Consider the following 17,652-nt stretch of genomic DNA (forward strand, 5'->3'; position numbering starts at 1 on the left):
GAAACACTTTACATGCAGTGTTAAATAGAAATGATGGCTTAGGCAGGAGAATTACAAGTTTGAAGCTCAATTGGATGTGCTGGTACATGCCTTTAATCTCAGCACTCAGGAGGCAGAGGCAAAGGCAAGTTGATCTCTGTGAGTTCCAGGCCAGCCTCTGTAGAGTGAGTTCCAGTTGGCCAAAGCTATGTAGTGAGACTGTCTCAAAACAATAAAAAAAGGAATTCTAGGCCAATCACACTTACTTCTCCCCCACCAAAAAGTTATAATATATAGCCTCTCTTCTCTGGTAGAATTGATGACATCAAGGAATTAATCTAATTTTATTTTTTAAGACAGGGTTTCCCTGTATTGCTCTGGCTGTCATGGAACTCACTCTATAGAACAGGCTAGCCTCAAACTTAGACATACACCTGCCTCTGCCTCCCAAATTAAAAGATGTGTGCCACACCTGGCCTAATTCCTCAAGATTATTTCTATGGGGGCAGCAAAAAGAAAAAGAAAGAAAGAAAAAGAAAAGAAAAAGAAAAGGAAAGGAGAGAGGGAGGGAAAGAGGGGGAGAGCAAGAGAGCAATAGAGAGAGAGAGAGAGAGAGAGAGAGAGAGAGAGAGAGAGAGAGAGAGAGAGATGAGTTCAATCCAAGAACTTGGTAAAGGCAGAAGGAAAGAGCTAGAGCTGAACCACAAAATTGTCCTTTGACTTCCACATGCACTATTGCACACACATCACATATTACCCCACTACCACCACACACATGCACACATGAAGGAGGGAGGGAGGGAGGGAAGGAGGGAGAGAGAAGAGTGTTTAGTTAGTATAGCTGATGATTTTACATTTAGTGTGGCCTGTTCTTGGTACATTTTTCAGAGTTACTTCTATAATGATGACATCTTTAACTTTAATTATGCCCAAGCCAAAGCTGCAACAGGCAATACCAGTGAGGGTGAAGAGGTGAGTACCTGCCTTTTTTCTCTCCTTAAAATTATGACAAGTAGCCGGGCGTGGTGGCGCACGCCTTTGATCCCAGCACTTGGGAGGCAGAGGCAGGGGGATTTCTGAGTTCGAGGCCAGCCTGGTCTACAAAGTGAGTTCCAGGACAGCCAGGGCTACACAGAGAAACCCTGTCTCGAAAAACCTAAAAAAAAAAAAAAAAAAAAATTATGACAAGTATTAGGGTGCCTGCTTTCAAAAGCATTTGAACGATCATATCTAAAAGCATCCTTAGATTCTTCTCATTAAAATAAAGTGGTAAAGAGTAAAGAACTATTAAAGGTCGATTTAGCTAGGGACTAGTACCCCATTCCTATAAACCCAGTACTTAGTAACAGACTAGCCAGCCTCAAATAACAGGAGTCCAGCGAGGTGACTTAGTGGGTCAAGGAGCTAGCTACATAAACCTGGTGACCCAAGGTCACCCCTAGAACCTACCTAAAACCCTAGCTGTGGTAGGACTCTTGTAAATGGGAGGCAGGGACGGGAGCACTGCCTGGAAGCTGCAGGTCAGCTAGCCTCCAATGTACAGCACTGCAGCAGCAAGAACCAACTTCTGAATGCCGCCCTCTGACCTGCAAATAAATGTATATCGTGTTATATATGTACCATGTTCTCGAATGCACATGCACACATGTGTGTATACACACACACATGCACCAACACACACAGAGTAAATAAATGATTTTAATTTGTTTCATTATAGTTTACATTAAAAAGTACAGTATCAACCTGGAGAGTTGGCTCAGCTATTAAGAGCACTTATTGCTGATCCCAGCACTTGGGAGACAGAGGCAGAGGCAGAGGTAGAGGCAGGTGGATTTCTGAGTTTGAGGCCAGCCTGGTCTACAGAGTGAGTTCCAGGACAGCCAGGGCTACACAGAGAAACCCTGTCTCGAAAAACAAAACAAAACAAAACAAAACAAAACAAAACAAAAAGAGCACTTACTGCTTTTGCAGAAGACTAGGGTTTAGGTCCCAGCACCTATGCGGTGGCTTTTAACTGCCTACAATTCAAATTCCAGGGTATCGGATAACCTTCTTCTGTCCTCTGTGGGCTCCTGCATGTTCATGGCATATATACACTCAGCAGGTTCACATGCATGCCCATAAATAAAAAGATTTTTAAAAGTATTCTATTGATAAACATATAGATTTTATAATCACTAATGTTTTCCTTTAATGCTTCAGTTATACTATTACAATATAAGGATACAGTATCAGCAGCCTGGCTAGTTAATAATGTCCATTTTTATTGTATATCCAGCCTCATGTTTATTTCTTTTCTCTCATAGGTTTTCCTCTTGATTCAAAGTGAGAAACTGAAAAATGATTACATTTACCTTAGTTGGTTAGCTCGCTGCTGTAAGTTTTCTTTTTCAACATCATGACATGCATCCTATTTTTCTTTCTATCATGTAATCTGTTTGGGAATTATATTAAGCATTTTCTACACTTGTTTGTTCTCTGTAGGTTGAGTGGACACTGATTGAGGGTTATTATGCTCTTCAGTAAGAGCTGCCCTGTGAATGTGATGTGTAACTGCACACGATTAGTTCTGCCATTCCACGCTGACATACCACTGCTACTGCAGAAAGATGTCAGGTTCTTTAGCTTTATTAAAGCTTCCAGACTCTGCAGTGTCACTGGAGGGATGATGCTGTCACGCTGATGTTGCCTTTTCATTTTTTAAGCCTGAAAGGTGGCAACATGTTAGAATATAATTTTTGTTCACTGATACCTTTAATAAGTCATATCTTTCTTTTCTCAGTTTTTTTATATACATTAATTGTACATAGTGCTAAGTTTCATCAAGACAACGTTAAGTTTTTCATGTACCTTGACCATTTCTACCTCATTTCTACCATTTCTACTCCATCCCCGTCTCTCTCTGGCTTCCGTATCATATGGAGAAATGGACTTGTGAAGCTGTATAAGATCTGGGACCCACAATGAGAGGAGAATGTATTTGTCTAAGTTTTCATAAGTTAATATGATAGTCTCAAGTTGTACATGTATAATTTAATTGTTCTTTATATCCAGTGTGTGTGTGTGTGTGTGTGTGTGTGTGTGTGTGTGTGTGTGTGAGTGAGTGATCTATTCATACGTTGGAGGGCATGTGGGCTAACTTTCTAGCTTGATTATAATGTATCGTGCAGAATAAACATGACTGTGCAGGTGTCCACGGTGTGAAGACCTAGAATCATAGTATAGCTCTGTTTTACATAGTCTTGCTTTGTTGTTTTGTGGTGCTAGGGCTCAAATCTGGAGTCCTGTGCACGAGAGGTAAGTGCTATACCACTCTAAACACACCCCACTATTTAGAGATTTTGTGGGACTTTCACAGTTGTACCTATTGGAGTGATGTGTATTCCCACCAGTAGTGTATAAAGACTCCCATCTCTCCACACTGTGCAGTACTTATTTGTTTGGTAGCCATTCTGACTGGGAAGACATGGAATCTCATGTGGTTCAATTTTCATTTCCTTGACTGCTAAGGATGTTGAACATTTTCATGTTTATTGGTCATTATACTTTATATTTTGAGAACTGTTAATTTTATTACCTATTATTATTTATTACTGATTATTACATACATATTATTTATTACCTATTATTACCTATTATTATTCATTACCTATTATTATTATTGTTATTGTTATTATTAAAATTTTGGTATGTTAGGTTTTGGGAGATTTTTACACCAGATATAGCTAAACCAATATTTTTGCCCTTTCTGTAGGCTGCTTCGTTACTCAGATGTTTCCTAGACTACACAGAAACTTTTTTTTTAAATTTATTTTTTTTTATGTATGAGTACTCTGTTGCTGTTTTTACACACACCAGAAGAGGGCATTGGGTCCCCTTACAGATGGTTGTGAGCCACCATGTGGTTGCTGGGAATTGAACTCAGGACCTCTGGAAGAGCAGTCAGTGCTCTTAACTGCGGAGCCATCTCTCCAGCCCCACAGAAACTTTTTAATGCATTTCTTAAGTTTCAGAAATAACTCCATTTCTTAAGTCCTGGCCTCAGTTATGAGGCTATTGGAGTGCTTTTGAGAAGGACCTTGGCTAAGCCTATATATAAGTTGGAGTATTTTCCCCATGATTTCTTCCAGCATTTTTAGACTTTCAGGTCTTAGGTTAAGGTCTTTGATCCATAGTTTAAATAGAGTGAAAGATAGGGATCTAATTTCACTCTTTTGTGTGTGGCTATCCACTTTCCTCAGCACTATGTTTTGAAAAGGCTATATTTTCCCCAATTTACGTTTTGAAACCCTTGTCAAATTCAGGTGGCCCTAACCATACAGATTTAATTGTGGGTTATGTATTCTATTCTATTGAGTTATATGTCTGCTTTTGTGCATATACCTTTTTGTATTTACATGTGAATTTTAGCATTTTTTATGTTTCTGTAAGGAACACCATTGGAACTTTTGTGGCATCTGCTATGAGTCTGTAGTCTGTGTATTGTTTTTGGAAGTAAAGCCGTTTTTATTTAGCTGACTCTTGACTACAGGCACTCTTCCATTTTTCTAGTGGTGTGTGTGTGTGTGTGTGTGTGTGTGTGTGTGTGTGTATTTAAATTTTCATTGTCTAGGTCTCTTCCTTCCATAGTTATGTTTATTCCAAATCATTGTTGTGTTGTCTTTAAAGTACTATAAATGAGATTATTTTCCTGATTTCTCTCTTTTTTGTTTGCTTGTTTTTTTTGTTTGTTTGTTTTTGAGACAGGGTTTCTCTGTCTAGCCCTGGCTGTCCTGGAACTCACTTTGTAGACCAGGCTAGCCTCAAACTCAGAAATCCTCCTGCCTCTGCCTCCTGAGTGCTGGGATTAAAGGTGTGCGCCCCCATGCCCGGCATTTTCCTGATTTCTTTATTTAGATTATTATAGATATACAGAAAAACAATTGTTTTTTCCCTGCTGATTTTTATATACTGATACTTTGTAGAAAGTGTTCATTAGTTTTAAAAGTTTTCTGGTAGAATTTTTAGGGTTTCCAATGTATAAGATCATAAAACTGCAAGTAGGGATAATTTGACTACTCTTTTATTACTATTCTTTTATTTCTCTTGCTTTATTACTCTAGCTAAGGCTTCAAGGACTATATTGCATAAGATTGATGAAAGATTTAAAGGTTGAAGAAAATGGACTCCTTGTATTATTCCTGGTTTTACTAGAAAGTCTTTTAGTTTCCCCATTTAACGTAATGTTCACTGTAGATTTTTCTCTTTTGCTTATTCACCATGCTGCTATGGTTTGTTCTTTCCTTGCCTTCATGGGTGTGCGTGTTTCTTTTCAGTATGTATGACTCTTTAACCTTCTTCCATAGTTTTGTTATAGTGAACATAAACTACCATGGCAAACTTTTCTTCACTTATAAGCTTTGCTAAGTATAGTAATCTGAGTTGGTAATTATCTTTGAGAATTTGAAATATGTCATTCCATTTATTTATGACTTTTAGATTTTCTGTTGCAAAACTTTCTCTTGTTTGATGGAGTTGTGTTTATATGTGACTTCATGCTTCTCTCTTGAAACTTCTAATGTTTCTTTGGGCTCTGTAATGCTTAGTGTTTTCACAGTAATTTAGGACTTCATCAATTAGGACTTAGTGACTTAGGGGCTTATTTTCTGGTCCTGTCCTCTTGGTGTTCTAAAAGCTTTGCTGGAGCCAGCCAGTCAGTCAACTTGGGAACCACACCTGGGAGAATGATTATAGGAAAGGCAGAAAGAAGATGCAAGAGACAGATATGGGAGGGCTGCTGGTCAATACCATGCTGGCAACGAGTGTGTTTTCTGTGTCTGTTAAAGGCGAGCAACAGAAAGAATGATGAATTCCAAGAAGTTAAACCGTGACCACAAATGCTTACACGTAGAGTTTGTGGGTACACAGTATTTATGTTTGACTAAGGCTATTTCCTTTAGGTTTGGACAGTCTCTCAAGGACATATGTGTAAGCAGAGGAACTTGACAGGATATAATGCATGTCTTAACTAAAAACAAAGAGAGATGTTAGCAGACTCATTTATGATTAATCACAAGCAAGAAGTCAGCCAAAGTTAACTTTGGATGTGCTTCCCCACATGTCCCCTTTTTTATCTATAAAGCCAAAGCTGTCTCAGCTATTAGTGCATAATGACTGTGCCTGCCTTAGGCATCCCTTCAAGAAGTATGGACCATACCTTCGTGAATCCTAGCATTCCTGCCCTGTCTTAGGTTGATCACCTCTGAGAAAACCTTGTCTTTTTTATCTATAAGAGCCTCAAACCTTATCAGTCATGGGGCAGATTGACATCTGAAAACCCATCATTGGTACATGAATAATCTTGTATTCATGGTCTGTTTTAGGTTGAGAAGGTTTTCAAGACAATCTTACCTGTCATGACTACCAACTTCTGCTAGGGAAAACATTGGAGCTTGCATTTATGTAACTCTGCACTGACATCTGTAAAAGCTCTGGTGATTCCTCTCAATAGAACAGGTAATAGACATGCCATAAAAAGGATCATAAAGCCAAGTCCTGCTATGCCCAATAAGAGAGATGTAAACAAGGACCATAAAGGAAAAAATGGCCTGTAAATTTTTTAGAATATCATTTGCAGTACTAGCAGCATCAAAAGACAAAGGCTTTACATTTCTTAAATTTGCAACTTCCTTTGTAGGGTTAATAATCTAAAGAAGTATTAGTCTTATGCCACATACCTTGAAGGTGCCTTTTTACTCTGGTCTAGTTAGGTTGACTCTCATTTTTGGAGTTAAACAAATCCATAGACATTGAGCATGACCTTCCAAATGGCTTCTGACTTTTCATTCCTAGTACCTCACCTCCCATGGTCTGCACTGTATCATATAATGCATCAATTCTTTGTTCTAGCTGTCTATCTAAATCCTCTTTTATGTATTTCTACAAGATGATTACATTTTCTACAAGATGATTAACAAAACTAGATGTCTTGTGCTAAAACTAATGCAGAAGTAGTAGCACTGGCAGGAAGAGATATGAGAGCAACATCAGCAGCAATGATCATCAGCTTAACCATACATCTGCTCCTTGTCAGAACATGATCTAATTCTTCCAACAGTTGTAAGCAGAGAGTCCCTTGGCATCCAAGGTCCAAAAATTCAAAATAAAAATTTGTAGTGAAGGAGTATATAACTCCCTTTTTTTCATAACTAATTTTTTAGAGCTCTATGGGCTTGTTCCTTTGTCTTTATTACCTCCGTTTTATGCCCGTGGATCATTATTAAGTCTTTTAATTATGTCCCATATGTTTCTGTTTTCATCTTCCATTAATACTTTTTATTGTTATATGAATGTTCACTATATTAATCATAGTTCCCTAACAAAACAGAACTAAGAGAATGTGTATACACACACACACACACACACACACACACACACACACACACACGATTTGCTATAACAGCTTACAGGGTAGAGTCCAGGTATTCCAACAATAACTTTATGATGGAAAGGCTACAGATCTGGTTGTTGTTTTGTCCCCAAGCATGACTATCTCAGCATTCTCCCAACCTGGCATTGGAACCCTAGAGAATTCCTGGAAAGCTGCTGGCCTTTAATCTACGTTGGAATCCCAAAGAAGTTAGGGGTTTTTTGTTTGTTTGTTTGTAAAGATTGATTTGTTTGTTTGTTTGTTTATATGAGTACACTGTAGCTGCCATCAGACACATTAGAAGAGGGCATCGGATCCCATTATAGATGGTTGTGAGCCACCATGTGGTTGCTGGGAGTTGAACTCAGACCCTCTGGAAGAGCAGCCATCTCTCCAGCCCCAAGAAGTTAGTTCTAATACAGGACAAAGAATGCTTCAGCAATGGGACAGATGACCTTGTCTGTGAGAGTGAGGACAAGCAGGTAAAGAAAAGCAAATGCTTCCAAGTGCTTTTACAGAGGCTGCTACCTGAAGGCATGGCCTACATATAGTGTGGGTCTTCTGGCCTCAAATAATCCAAATAAGAGAATGCCTTACAGGCATGGCCAGAATCTTGGGCTTCAGTTGATTCCATAGTCAAGTTGCTAACTGAGAGTTGCTATCACACTCATCTGAGTTCTCCCCCAGCCCTGATACTGTCTTCCACTTGATCCATTCCATTGCTGAGGCTTTCCACCGAATTTCTGTATGACTTACTGAATTTTTCACTTATAAAATTTCAAGTTAAGTTTCTGTTTGTTTGTTTGTTTGGATTTTTTTGAGACAGGGTTTCTCTGTATAGCCCTGGCTGTCCTGTAACTCACTTTGTAAACCAGGCTGGCCTCGAACTCAGAAATCTGCCTGTCTCTGCCTCCCAAGTGCTGGGATTAAAGGCGTGCGCCACCACGCCTGGTTCAAGTTAAGTTTTATCAGTATTTTTTTTTTAAGATTTATTTATTGTTATATAAGTACACTGTAGCTGACTTCAGACACACCAGAAGAGGGCATCAGATCTCATTACGGATGGTGGTGAGCCACCATGTGGTTGCTGGAATTTGAACTCAGGACCTTCGGAAGAACAGTCAGTGTTCTTAACCACTGAGCCATCTCACCAGCCCCAGTATTTCTTTTTATGAATCCTTTTTCATATTTTATTTTGATATTAATTTAATTTCATTTTTAAAAAATTTATGTCTTTTTTAACCTTTATTTTTCTTTTATATGTATGAGTGTGTACACTCTGTGAATGAAGTTCCTGGGGAGGCAAGACAAAATGTCAAGTTTTGTTTTGCTTTGTTTTGAGACAGGGTCTCACTATGTTGCACTGGCTGTCTTGGAACCCACTTTATATAGACCAGATGGTCACTAATCAGCTCTACTCTAAAGTTAGAATACAACTGAAGAAACAACTCTAACCTATGGATATGCCTATCATGAAAAGCAACTGCCTCTTCAACGCCAATAATTGTAGTGACATAAAGGAACAAAAGTAGTACATCGTGTGCCAAGATACTAGTTACTAATGGTAGGACAGAGGGAAATGAACAAGTAAGACTAGTAATTAGTCTGAGCAACAGAAAAAGTGTGAGAGGGAAAAGTAAACAAAGCATGAAGAATAAAACAAAGAGGAGATAAGTCATCTCCAGCTGTGGGTAGAATGAACCCACATCACATAACCTAAGACAGTACTAAGTAAGAAGCCTTCAGGAGGCTGACACCAGGAGATCCTTAACTATAGGTCTTCTTATGTTCTTTGAGAATGCCAATTAAAAAAAAATAAAATTAAAACAAAAAGAAATAAAAACAAAAAACCGAGCTCTACTTAAGTAGAAGTCAGAAAGATTAGACGTGCAAGGCCAAGTTTACATATTGAGTTCTACCATCCAGGGCTACAGAATGAAATTTTTTGTGGTTTTTGTTGCTTTAGGGTTTGTTGTTTTGTTTTTTGTCTTTTGTTTTTTTAGCTAATCTGGGCTAGAGAGATGGTTTGGTAGTCAAGAGTGTTTGCTGCACTTCCAGAGGACTTGGTTCCCAGCATCTACATTAGACAGCTCCCATGAGACTAGAAAACTCCCCTCATATTAAGGCTGGATAAGGTAACCCAGTAGGAGGAAAAGAGCCCCAAAGCAGACAAAGGATTCTGGGACAGCCCCTTCTCCCACTGGCAGGAGTCCCACAAGAAGACCAAGTTATACAACCATAACATATGCAGAAGGCCTAGGTTAGACCCATGCAGGTTCCCTGATTTTCAGTTCAGTCTCTGTGAGCCTCTATGATCCTAGGTTAGTTGATTCTGTGAAGAAAAAAAAAAGCAGGGTGGTGTGAGCATACACATTTAATCCCAGCATTTGAGAGGTAGAGGCAGGCAATCTCTGTGGTTCAAGGGCCATTTGATCTATCGATTGAGTTCCAGGACAGCTAAGGCTACAGAGAAACCGTCTCAAAAATAAACAAACAAACAAACAAACAGGGTAGAGGTGATTCACTAAGTTAAAATTAGATATTAAATAGGGGAAGCATGACAGTGAAGAAAAGAGGTGGGGGTTCAGGTCTGTATATGTTGCCTCACCTGGGCACAAGTGTCAGGTCTGTGCCTGTGTAGACCCTTCCACAGACTTGTTACAATCCAGTCAGATTTAAAATATGCACCAGGGGCTGCTGGGATGACTCAAGTAAGCACTTGTCTCCTGGAAACCACATAAAGGTAGAAGAGAACAGATATTTATTCCCTGGCCATCATACATGCACCCTGGCACAGGCCCCTCCTTCCCAAACATACAACACACACATACAATAAGTAAAAAATTTAAAGCTGTCTTTAAAATGTTTTTATAGTCACAGGAACATTTTAGCAATTGCATATTCTTTTTGTTGGTGGTGCTGGTAGTATTTTGAGGCAAAGTCTCACTCTAGATCTTAGGTTGGCCTTAAACTCCTGAATCCCATTGCCTTAATCTCCCAAAAGCTGGAATTCCAGGTGTGGACCATAACACTTGGTTAGCAATTAGATCCTAAGAGGGTGGAACTGTGAGCAGGATTGAATGAATAGTGACTGTACCCTTTAGCAAAGTGGGAACTTCTAGAACTTAACTCAGTCTAAAAGATAAGTATGTAAATCTTAAATATTTTAGGTTTGACCCAATTCTGGTGAGAAACCAGTTAGATGGCAACATTACAAGCTCTCCATATGAGAGGTATTTTACCAGTATTTTTTATGTAAGCCCGAGTCCATAGAATGGCATAGTGCAGGAGTTATTTCTTATATATTTAAAAAGCTTAAGCCTGGGGGCTGAAGTGATTGATGGCTCCGTGGTTAAGAGTACTGGTTTGGGGGCTGGAGAGATGGCTCAGTGGTTAAAAAACTGACTGCTCTTCCAGAGGTCCTCAGTTCAATTCCAGCAACTACATGGTGACTCACAACCACCTGTAATGGGATCCAGTGACTTCATCTGGTATGTCTGAAGACAGCCACAGTGTACTCATACACATAGATAAATTTTTAGGGCTGGAGAGATGACTCAGCAGTTATGAGCACTGACTGCTCTTCCAGAGGTCCTGAGTTCAAATCCCAGCAACCATATGGTGGCTCACAACCATCTGTAATGAGATCTGATGCCCTCTTCTGGTGTGTCAGCTACAGTGTACTTATCCATAATAAATAATAAATCCTTTTTTTAAAAAAGTGCTGATTGATCTTGCAGAGGAACAGAATTCAGATCCAGGCAGCTCACAGCTTCCTGTTACTCCAGCTCCAGAGGATCCAGTGCCCTCTTCTGGTCTACATGGCACAACACACACACACACACAAATTAAGTTTAAAAAATGCTGGGAATGTGGCACACTCCTATAATTCCATCACTTGAGAGGCTCAAGGCTGGAGTTGAAGAACATCTTTGGTTAATATCCTGAGGAACTATTGTAAAAAACAATAACACAATCATGTTCTTTTGCAGATATTATGAATAAGAAACCAAGACTAGCTTGGGAACTTTATCTCAAGATGGAAACCTCCGGCGAGTCCTTCAGCCTCTTACAGCTCATTGCCAATGACTGCTACAAGGTGAGTTGGGTGACAGGAAAGGGAAAATTGAGGACCAGCATCATGTGGCATCAACTAAATAATAGTTCTAAAGACTGGTGAGCTATTGGAAGAGATCTGCCAGAAGATTTTGTTTTGCCATAGCATGTGGACCTGGGTGGTTGATTCACTTGTATTCATACAAAGTAAGCTGTGCATGTTTCACACACCACTCTATATATGTGCTGGCTTACATACTGTGAAGAAATCCAAAAACACTGAGAAGAGGAAGAACACTTGGGAAGTAGGCAGAAAGACATAAGGGATTGTATGGGCATGGAAGCTTCTAGCCTCCATGCCATCTAACCTACCAAGTTGACTGATTCAATCTGACTTCTCTCAGCTTCTGACTGAATTGCTCTGCTTGGCCTCATACTATCTTTGGCAATATGTCCTAATTTTCTGGATCCTTTTCATTCACTGGCTCACTATGTCTTCAACTGAATCTAGCTTGTTCTCTCTGCAACCCATAAAACTTTCCCTGTAAGACTGCCATACACACAAACTACACTGCCTGTGTCTAGCTCATTCTTTCTCCCTGCACCGCTCTTCAATAGCTTCTCATTTCTGTACTGTTCTTGTGCGAGTTGGGCATATCCTCTCTGACTCATTGTTAAATCTTTCTCTGATTCACTTGGTCTGCCTCTCATTTAGTTGTCATTTTCAAACATGGCTGCATCCTTCTACAAACTAACCTTACCTTCCACCTTACAGATTAAAGGTGTGTACTAAGGGCATGTCAGTATTCCAGCCAAATCATACTGTAATCCAGGGTGTGTCTATATTCTGGTCAGATCATCTTTGGATGTGATCCACTACCAGAGCAGCTTTGTTGCTGGACTAAAATTCCTCTACATAACCTTAAGGAACTTGTCAGTGACTGAGTAGTAGGTTGGACGACTAACCAAATCCACAGAGTGAGGAGGACCACCCAGTCATTTAGAGCCTTAAGAGCCAACTTGGGAAACCCACCTAGGCAGATTTCAGTTGTGCTCAGTATGTTCTATAAGGCTAAGGAAATGTGTCGAGTCTTTGGGATAGATGTCTGCAAAATGAATTTTTGTGCATTTGTTTCATCCCATTCTGTTCACTATTCCATATGTTTTTTTTTTCTGTCTCACCTCTTGATTAAATGTCAATACTACCACCATTCTCTCTTTTGTGCAGATGGGCCAGTTCTACTATTCAGCCAAAGCTTTTGATGTCTTAGAAAGACTGGACCCCAACCCTGAATACTGGGAAGGCAAGAGGGGTGCCTGTGTGGGCATTTTCCAGATGATTTTAGCTGGGAGAGAACCCAAGTAAGTAGACAGGGGGACAGAGCTGCCTCTATCCATCTGCCCCTGGTGCAGATCTTAAAGGTAGAAACATTGAGATGTTAACATTGCGTGACCATTTTCTTCTAGAAATGTCTTATTTTATGAAATCAAATGACTCTAAGTCATACATACTGGGGACTCTAAGCATATGAGAGCCTCCAAATCCAAGGCAAGGTTCACATCTGGCTCTGGATGAACAGCCATTTCCACAACAAATCCCATTGACGTTTCTGCCCTCTAAAAAGCCCTACTGCTGTCTAAATTAGGCCTCAAAGAAATAGAAATGGAGTAGACGTGGTTGGTAATTCTTTTATTGCTTCTGCCTTCTTGTATTCCAGGAAATGCTAAGGTGTTTGATTATGTAGAAACTAAGAGGATTATACTTCTGTGTGGATAAAAACTAAAATACTTAAAAGTAAATTCCTAGCACTTGGGAGTCTGAAGCAAAATAGTGGGCTCAAGGCCAGCAAAGTCAACCAGGGCTAAAACAAATTCATTAATTTAGTGTTATAAAAATAGTTCCATGGGCTGGAGAGATGGCTCAGCGGTCAAGAGCATGGACTGCTTTTCTCAAGGTCCTGAGTTCAAATCCCAGCAACCACATGGTGGCTCACAACCATCTGTAATGAGATCTGACACCCTCTTCTGGTGCGTCTGAAGACAGCTACAGTGTACTTAGATATAATAATAAATCTTAAAAAAAAAAAAATAGTTCCATGCAGTATAGTTATTGCTTAATGCATATGGATAGAAAACTAATAATTTTGCAAGCAAATTCTCAAAATTTACTTCCTGCCTTGTGTTTATGTATAATCCTGAATACAAGATTTAGCGAGATGCAGGAGGTTCCTCAGAGAGAAAAGGAATAGAAACAAGACCACAAGAGGAGCAGATCCACAGGCAGTCGCCAAATGTCTGATGAGACACCAGGGAAGCTTCAGCCTGCCTCACCTAAACTCCAAGCTTTAATTATAATAAATCTTAACTTTGGGCTGGAGGAGGCTTGTGGTTAAGAGCATTTGCTGCTCAGTCATGAGGACTACAGTTTGAATCCCAGCACATATGTCAGGCGCTCACAAACACCTGTAAGTTCAGCTCCAAGGGATCTGACACCCTCTTCTGTCCTTCTCAGGCACCTACATAGTGCAAATATATTCATACATACATACACATATACACACACAAATACATACATACATAAGGATGCATGCATGCATACATAAAATGCGTTTTTAAGTTAAAATATGTTTTAGTTAAAGTGTAAATGCTGGGTATTCACCAAATTCTGGTCCTTACTGCTATTCTCATTTATATTATAAGTATATCTAAACCCTTTTTGAGCAAATGTGTAGAAGAAGCAACCCACTGTTACGGCTTAGAAAAGTAGCAGCTGTAATGCCCAGTGGAGGGTCCATGAGCACAGACACCTCACTGCAATATAGAACTATGTCATGAGATTGCCAGCTTTTCTTCTTTTGAGAAAATTTGTTCTCCAAAACCTTTCCTCAGAGAGACCCTCCGAGAAGTGCTGCATTTACTGAGAAGCACAGGAAACACCCAAGTGGAGTATATCATCAGGATCATGAAGAAGTGGGCCAAGGAGAATAGAGTGCCCATCTAAGCAGCCAAACACTAGGCCAGGACCAGCTTCCTCTCACACCAAATTGGAACTGTTTTCTGCACTTGAATATGCAATCCAGGACCCTGCTTGATTGAGCATTAGGATGAGTGGGTGGTATGTGTGGACTTAGCCATCAGGCAGCACAAATCTCCCTGGGCTGCTGACACCCAATGTAATCTACTGGTGAGGGTTCTTTGGCCTTCCCTGGTGCCTTTCTCCCAGAATCATTCTGAACACTATTCTGCAATTTACTGGCTTTAAGAATAGATAATAGTTTTGTTTTTCTTTTTCTGTTAGCATTTCAGGACATTTTCTCCTAGCTGCAGTGACAAGTACCTTTTTACTAGAGAATTGCCATCATTTTATCATATTCTATCATCTTGTACATTAGCCCATCCATGGCTACATCTCTGACTCCTGGGAGAAGTCTTCCCGAGCTGTGTGATTCTGAGGATGGCCATGAGGCCTTCTACCAAACAGCAGTCAGTAGTAGTCGGCTTATGGGACCACTCTCTCAGTGAGCAGCTTGTTACGTCGAGACAAGCTCAGTATGTGGGTTTTAAATAGGTGAGTGAAAGGAAAAACTTGGCATCTCTGAAGATGTGTAAGTCTCAGAGTTGGGTCTCCCTTGTGTTTTAGGAAACAAACCCAGGGCAAGGTTCTTACTATCTGCTGTATAAACAGCAATTTTGAAAAACTGGGAAAGTTTTCATGAAACATTTATATTTACATATATAATTTTTTTTTCTGAGACAGGGTTTCTCTGTGTAGCCCTGGCTGTCATGGAACTCACTCTGTAAACCAGGCTGGCCTTGAACTCGGAGATCTGCCTGACTGCCTCCCAAGTGCTGGGATTAAAGGCGTGCGCCACTGCTCAGCATATGTACCTGTTTATATTGCACACACATGAACACATCGTAGGGATTTATTGATACAAGTATAAAGCAGGATCCTTTGAAGAGACCTCCTAATGGCTAGCCTCTCCATCGTATCTCAGCCTCGTGTCTCTGAGCTGTCATCACTTAGACTTCTTTCTTCTACAACAAAGTATTGTCAGGCTTCCATCCTACTTTCAGAAAACAGACATACATCTTTTTGTGTATCCGATGACCTGTTTGTTAGTTTTCTTCTGTAAGTCTGAGGTATACAAGCTAGAACATACAGACCCATCCTCATAGAGCAGGGACTGCACAAGGAGGAGGCTGAGGAATGTTTAAAAACACCTCTAATTCTGCCTCCTGCCCAGCCTCGTGCTGCAGATGGCAGTTCCGCACAGAAAGGAGAGGGAAACCTGTACAGAGTAAAGCAGCTGAAGCAACAGAACCAGTGGCCGAACACAGCCTCCACCTCTGGCCAGTCCCAGGGTGTTTTTCAGCTCTACTTAGAAGATGGCCAGTGTGCCATCTTTGATAATTAGGCTTAGATGATTGATCCAAAGCACCAAACACAATACTGGTCTAACAGACCTGCAGGCAACAAAGCTGCACCGTTTCCTGGTGAGACTGTGTGAGTTTACTACTTAGTAGTCTCTATGACATTTCCCTTGAGAGAAGGATGTCTGTTCCCAACAGCAGAATTTTGGATTACTGCTTAAAGTTTTTAATCTACAGGAGTGAGAGAGACATGCAGGCTAGTTAAAGAGAAGCACATTCAGTTCTGTTAGGAGGGATGATTGTCTCTGATGGTCTTGACAGGGCATCAAGTTCGTATCTGTGTTCTCTCACAGATGACAGCCTGGAGAAGAAGGGCTTGGCTGGGGAATGTGTAATTTATACAGTCTATCATATCAATGTACTATTTAAAAATAATCTGCAGTGTATACTTAAAAATGGAAAAAACACTTTTACAACTATTTTTGTACAACAAAAGAACCACATACCACTGTACTATATTTAAATTAAAATTTACTTTTTTTGTTCTTGTCATGTGTGTTCATGTTTATGTAGGTGTGCTCACGTGTAGAGGTTAAGAGGTCAAACTGAGTGTCTTATCTCTTTCCACCTTATATTTTATGAAAAATGGCTGGAAAGTTAAGGTATATGCATATGCTAGATACCAGGACTGCACATTTGCCAAATCTAGTGGAATTATATTTAAAATAAGGGGCTTAGGAGCATTTAATATAGGTTTTGTTTATTTGGTTAGTTTTTCAAGACAGGATTTCTCTGTGTAGCCCTGCTATCTTGGCACTTAGATGGTAGACCTGGTTAGCCTCGAACTCCTCTGAATTCTGCCTCTGCCTCCTGAGTGCTGGGATTAAAGCTGAGCACCACCCCCACGAGGCAGAACATAGTTATTTTTTTTTAAGCCTGGTAAGATGGCACCACAGATAAAGGTTCTTGCCTCTAAAGCAGTAGTTCTCAACCTTCCTAATGCTGCGACCCTTTAATACAATTCCTCATGTTGTGGTGACGCCCCCAACCATTTTTTTTTTTTTTGCTGCGACTTCACAACTCTAATTTTGCTACTGTTATGAATCATACTGCAAATATATGTGCTTTCCAATAGTCTTAGATGACTCCTGTGAAAGGGTTGTTTGACCTCCAAAGAGGTCAAAACTCACAAGTGGAGAAGCACTGGTCTAAAACCTGGTGGATGACCTGAGTTCAACCCCGGAGTCCAATGTGAAGAGGGTAGGGGGAGAACTGACTCTACAAAGCTGTGTTCTGACCTGCACATGCACATGTGGCAGTACAAGTGTACATGTGGAGATCAGACATACAACAATAATGTTTAAATGGTGACTAAAAAGTAATGTATGCTCCTGTGATGACAACTGCTACTTAGGGAATAACATTAACATCGTGGATAACGTCCAAAGAAACTGAGAATTAAGGTCATTTTAACTTTACCTCATTATACAACAACACAAAGCATTTAAATTATCAGAAAAACATATACAAAAACAAAGCAACTAGACAATGCCAAGGAGTTTTTGAAAGATGTATAGGAGAAAGCATGACAGACGAATGCTTCTGCTCAAACTTACCTCTTGTCCAAACCTGTATATGGGCTTATGTCATCCATTAAAGCAAAGAGACTGGTGGACTGGATCACAAAGTAAAATCCAAGGCTGGGCTGCTTGCTCTTACTGAGAACAAAGTAATTCGTGATCATTAAAGTGAGAAGACCGGTGGCAGTACAACTGGGAAAATGCAAATAGAGAGAGCAGGTGCCACAATCAAACAAGGTTGGATTCCGGTCAAAG

General features: G+C 40.1%; 1 protein-coding gene across 1 annotated transcript in view; it reads left to right on the forward strand.

Annotated features, from left to right (window-relative positions):
• Ttc26 (tetratricopeptide repeat domain 26) overlaps positions 1-15,159 on the forward strand; it is a 51,073-nt gene extending 35,914 nt beyond the window's left edge. The window contains exons 14-18 of the mRNA XM_021190438.2: positions 868-951; positions 2,286-2,355; positions 11,380-11,486; positions 12,672-12,805; positions 14,333-15,159. Of these exons, the coding sequence (XP_021046097.1) occupies positions 868-951; positions 2,286-2,355; positions 11,380-11,486; positions 12,672-12,805; positions 14,333-14,444 (507 nt within the window). The 3' untranslated portion in view covers positions 14,445-15,159. The remainder of the gene's footprint in view (positions 1-867; positions 952-2,285; positions 2,356-11,379; positions 11,487-12,671; positions 12,806-14,332) is intronic.
• Positions 15,160-17,652: the final 2,493 nt, after the last annotated feature.

This window comes from Mus pahari, chromosome 2, assembly GCF_900095145.1.
Source record: "Mus pahari chromosome 2, PAHARI_EIJ_v1.1, whole genome shotgun sequence".
Lineage (NCBI taxonomy): Eukaryota > Metazoa > Chordata > Mammalia > Rodentia > Muridae > Mus > Mus pahari.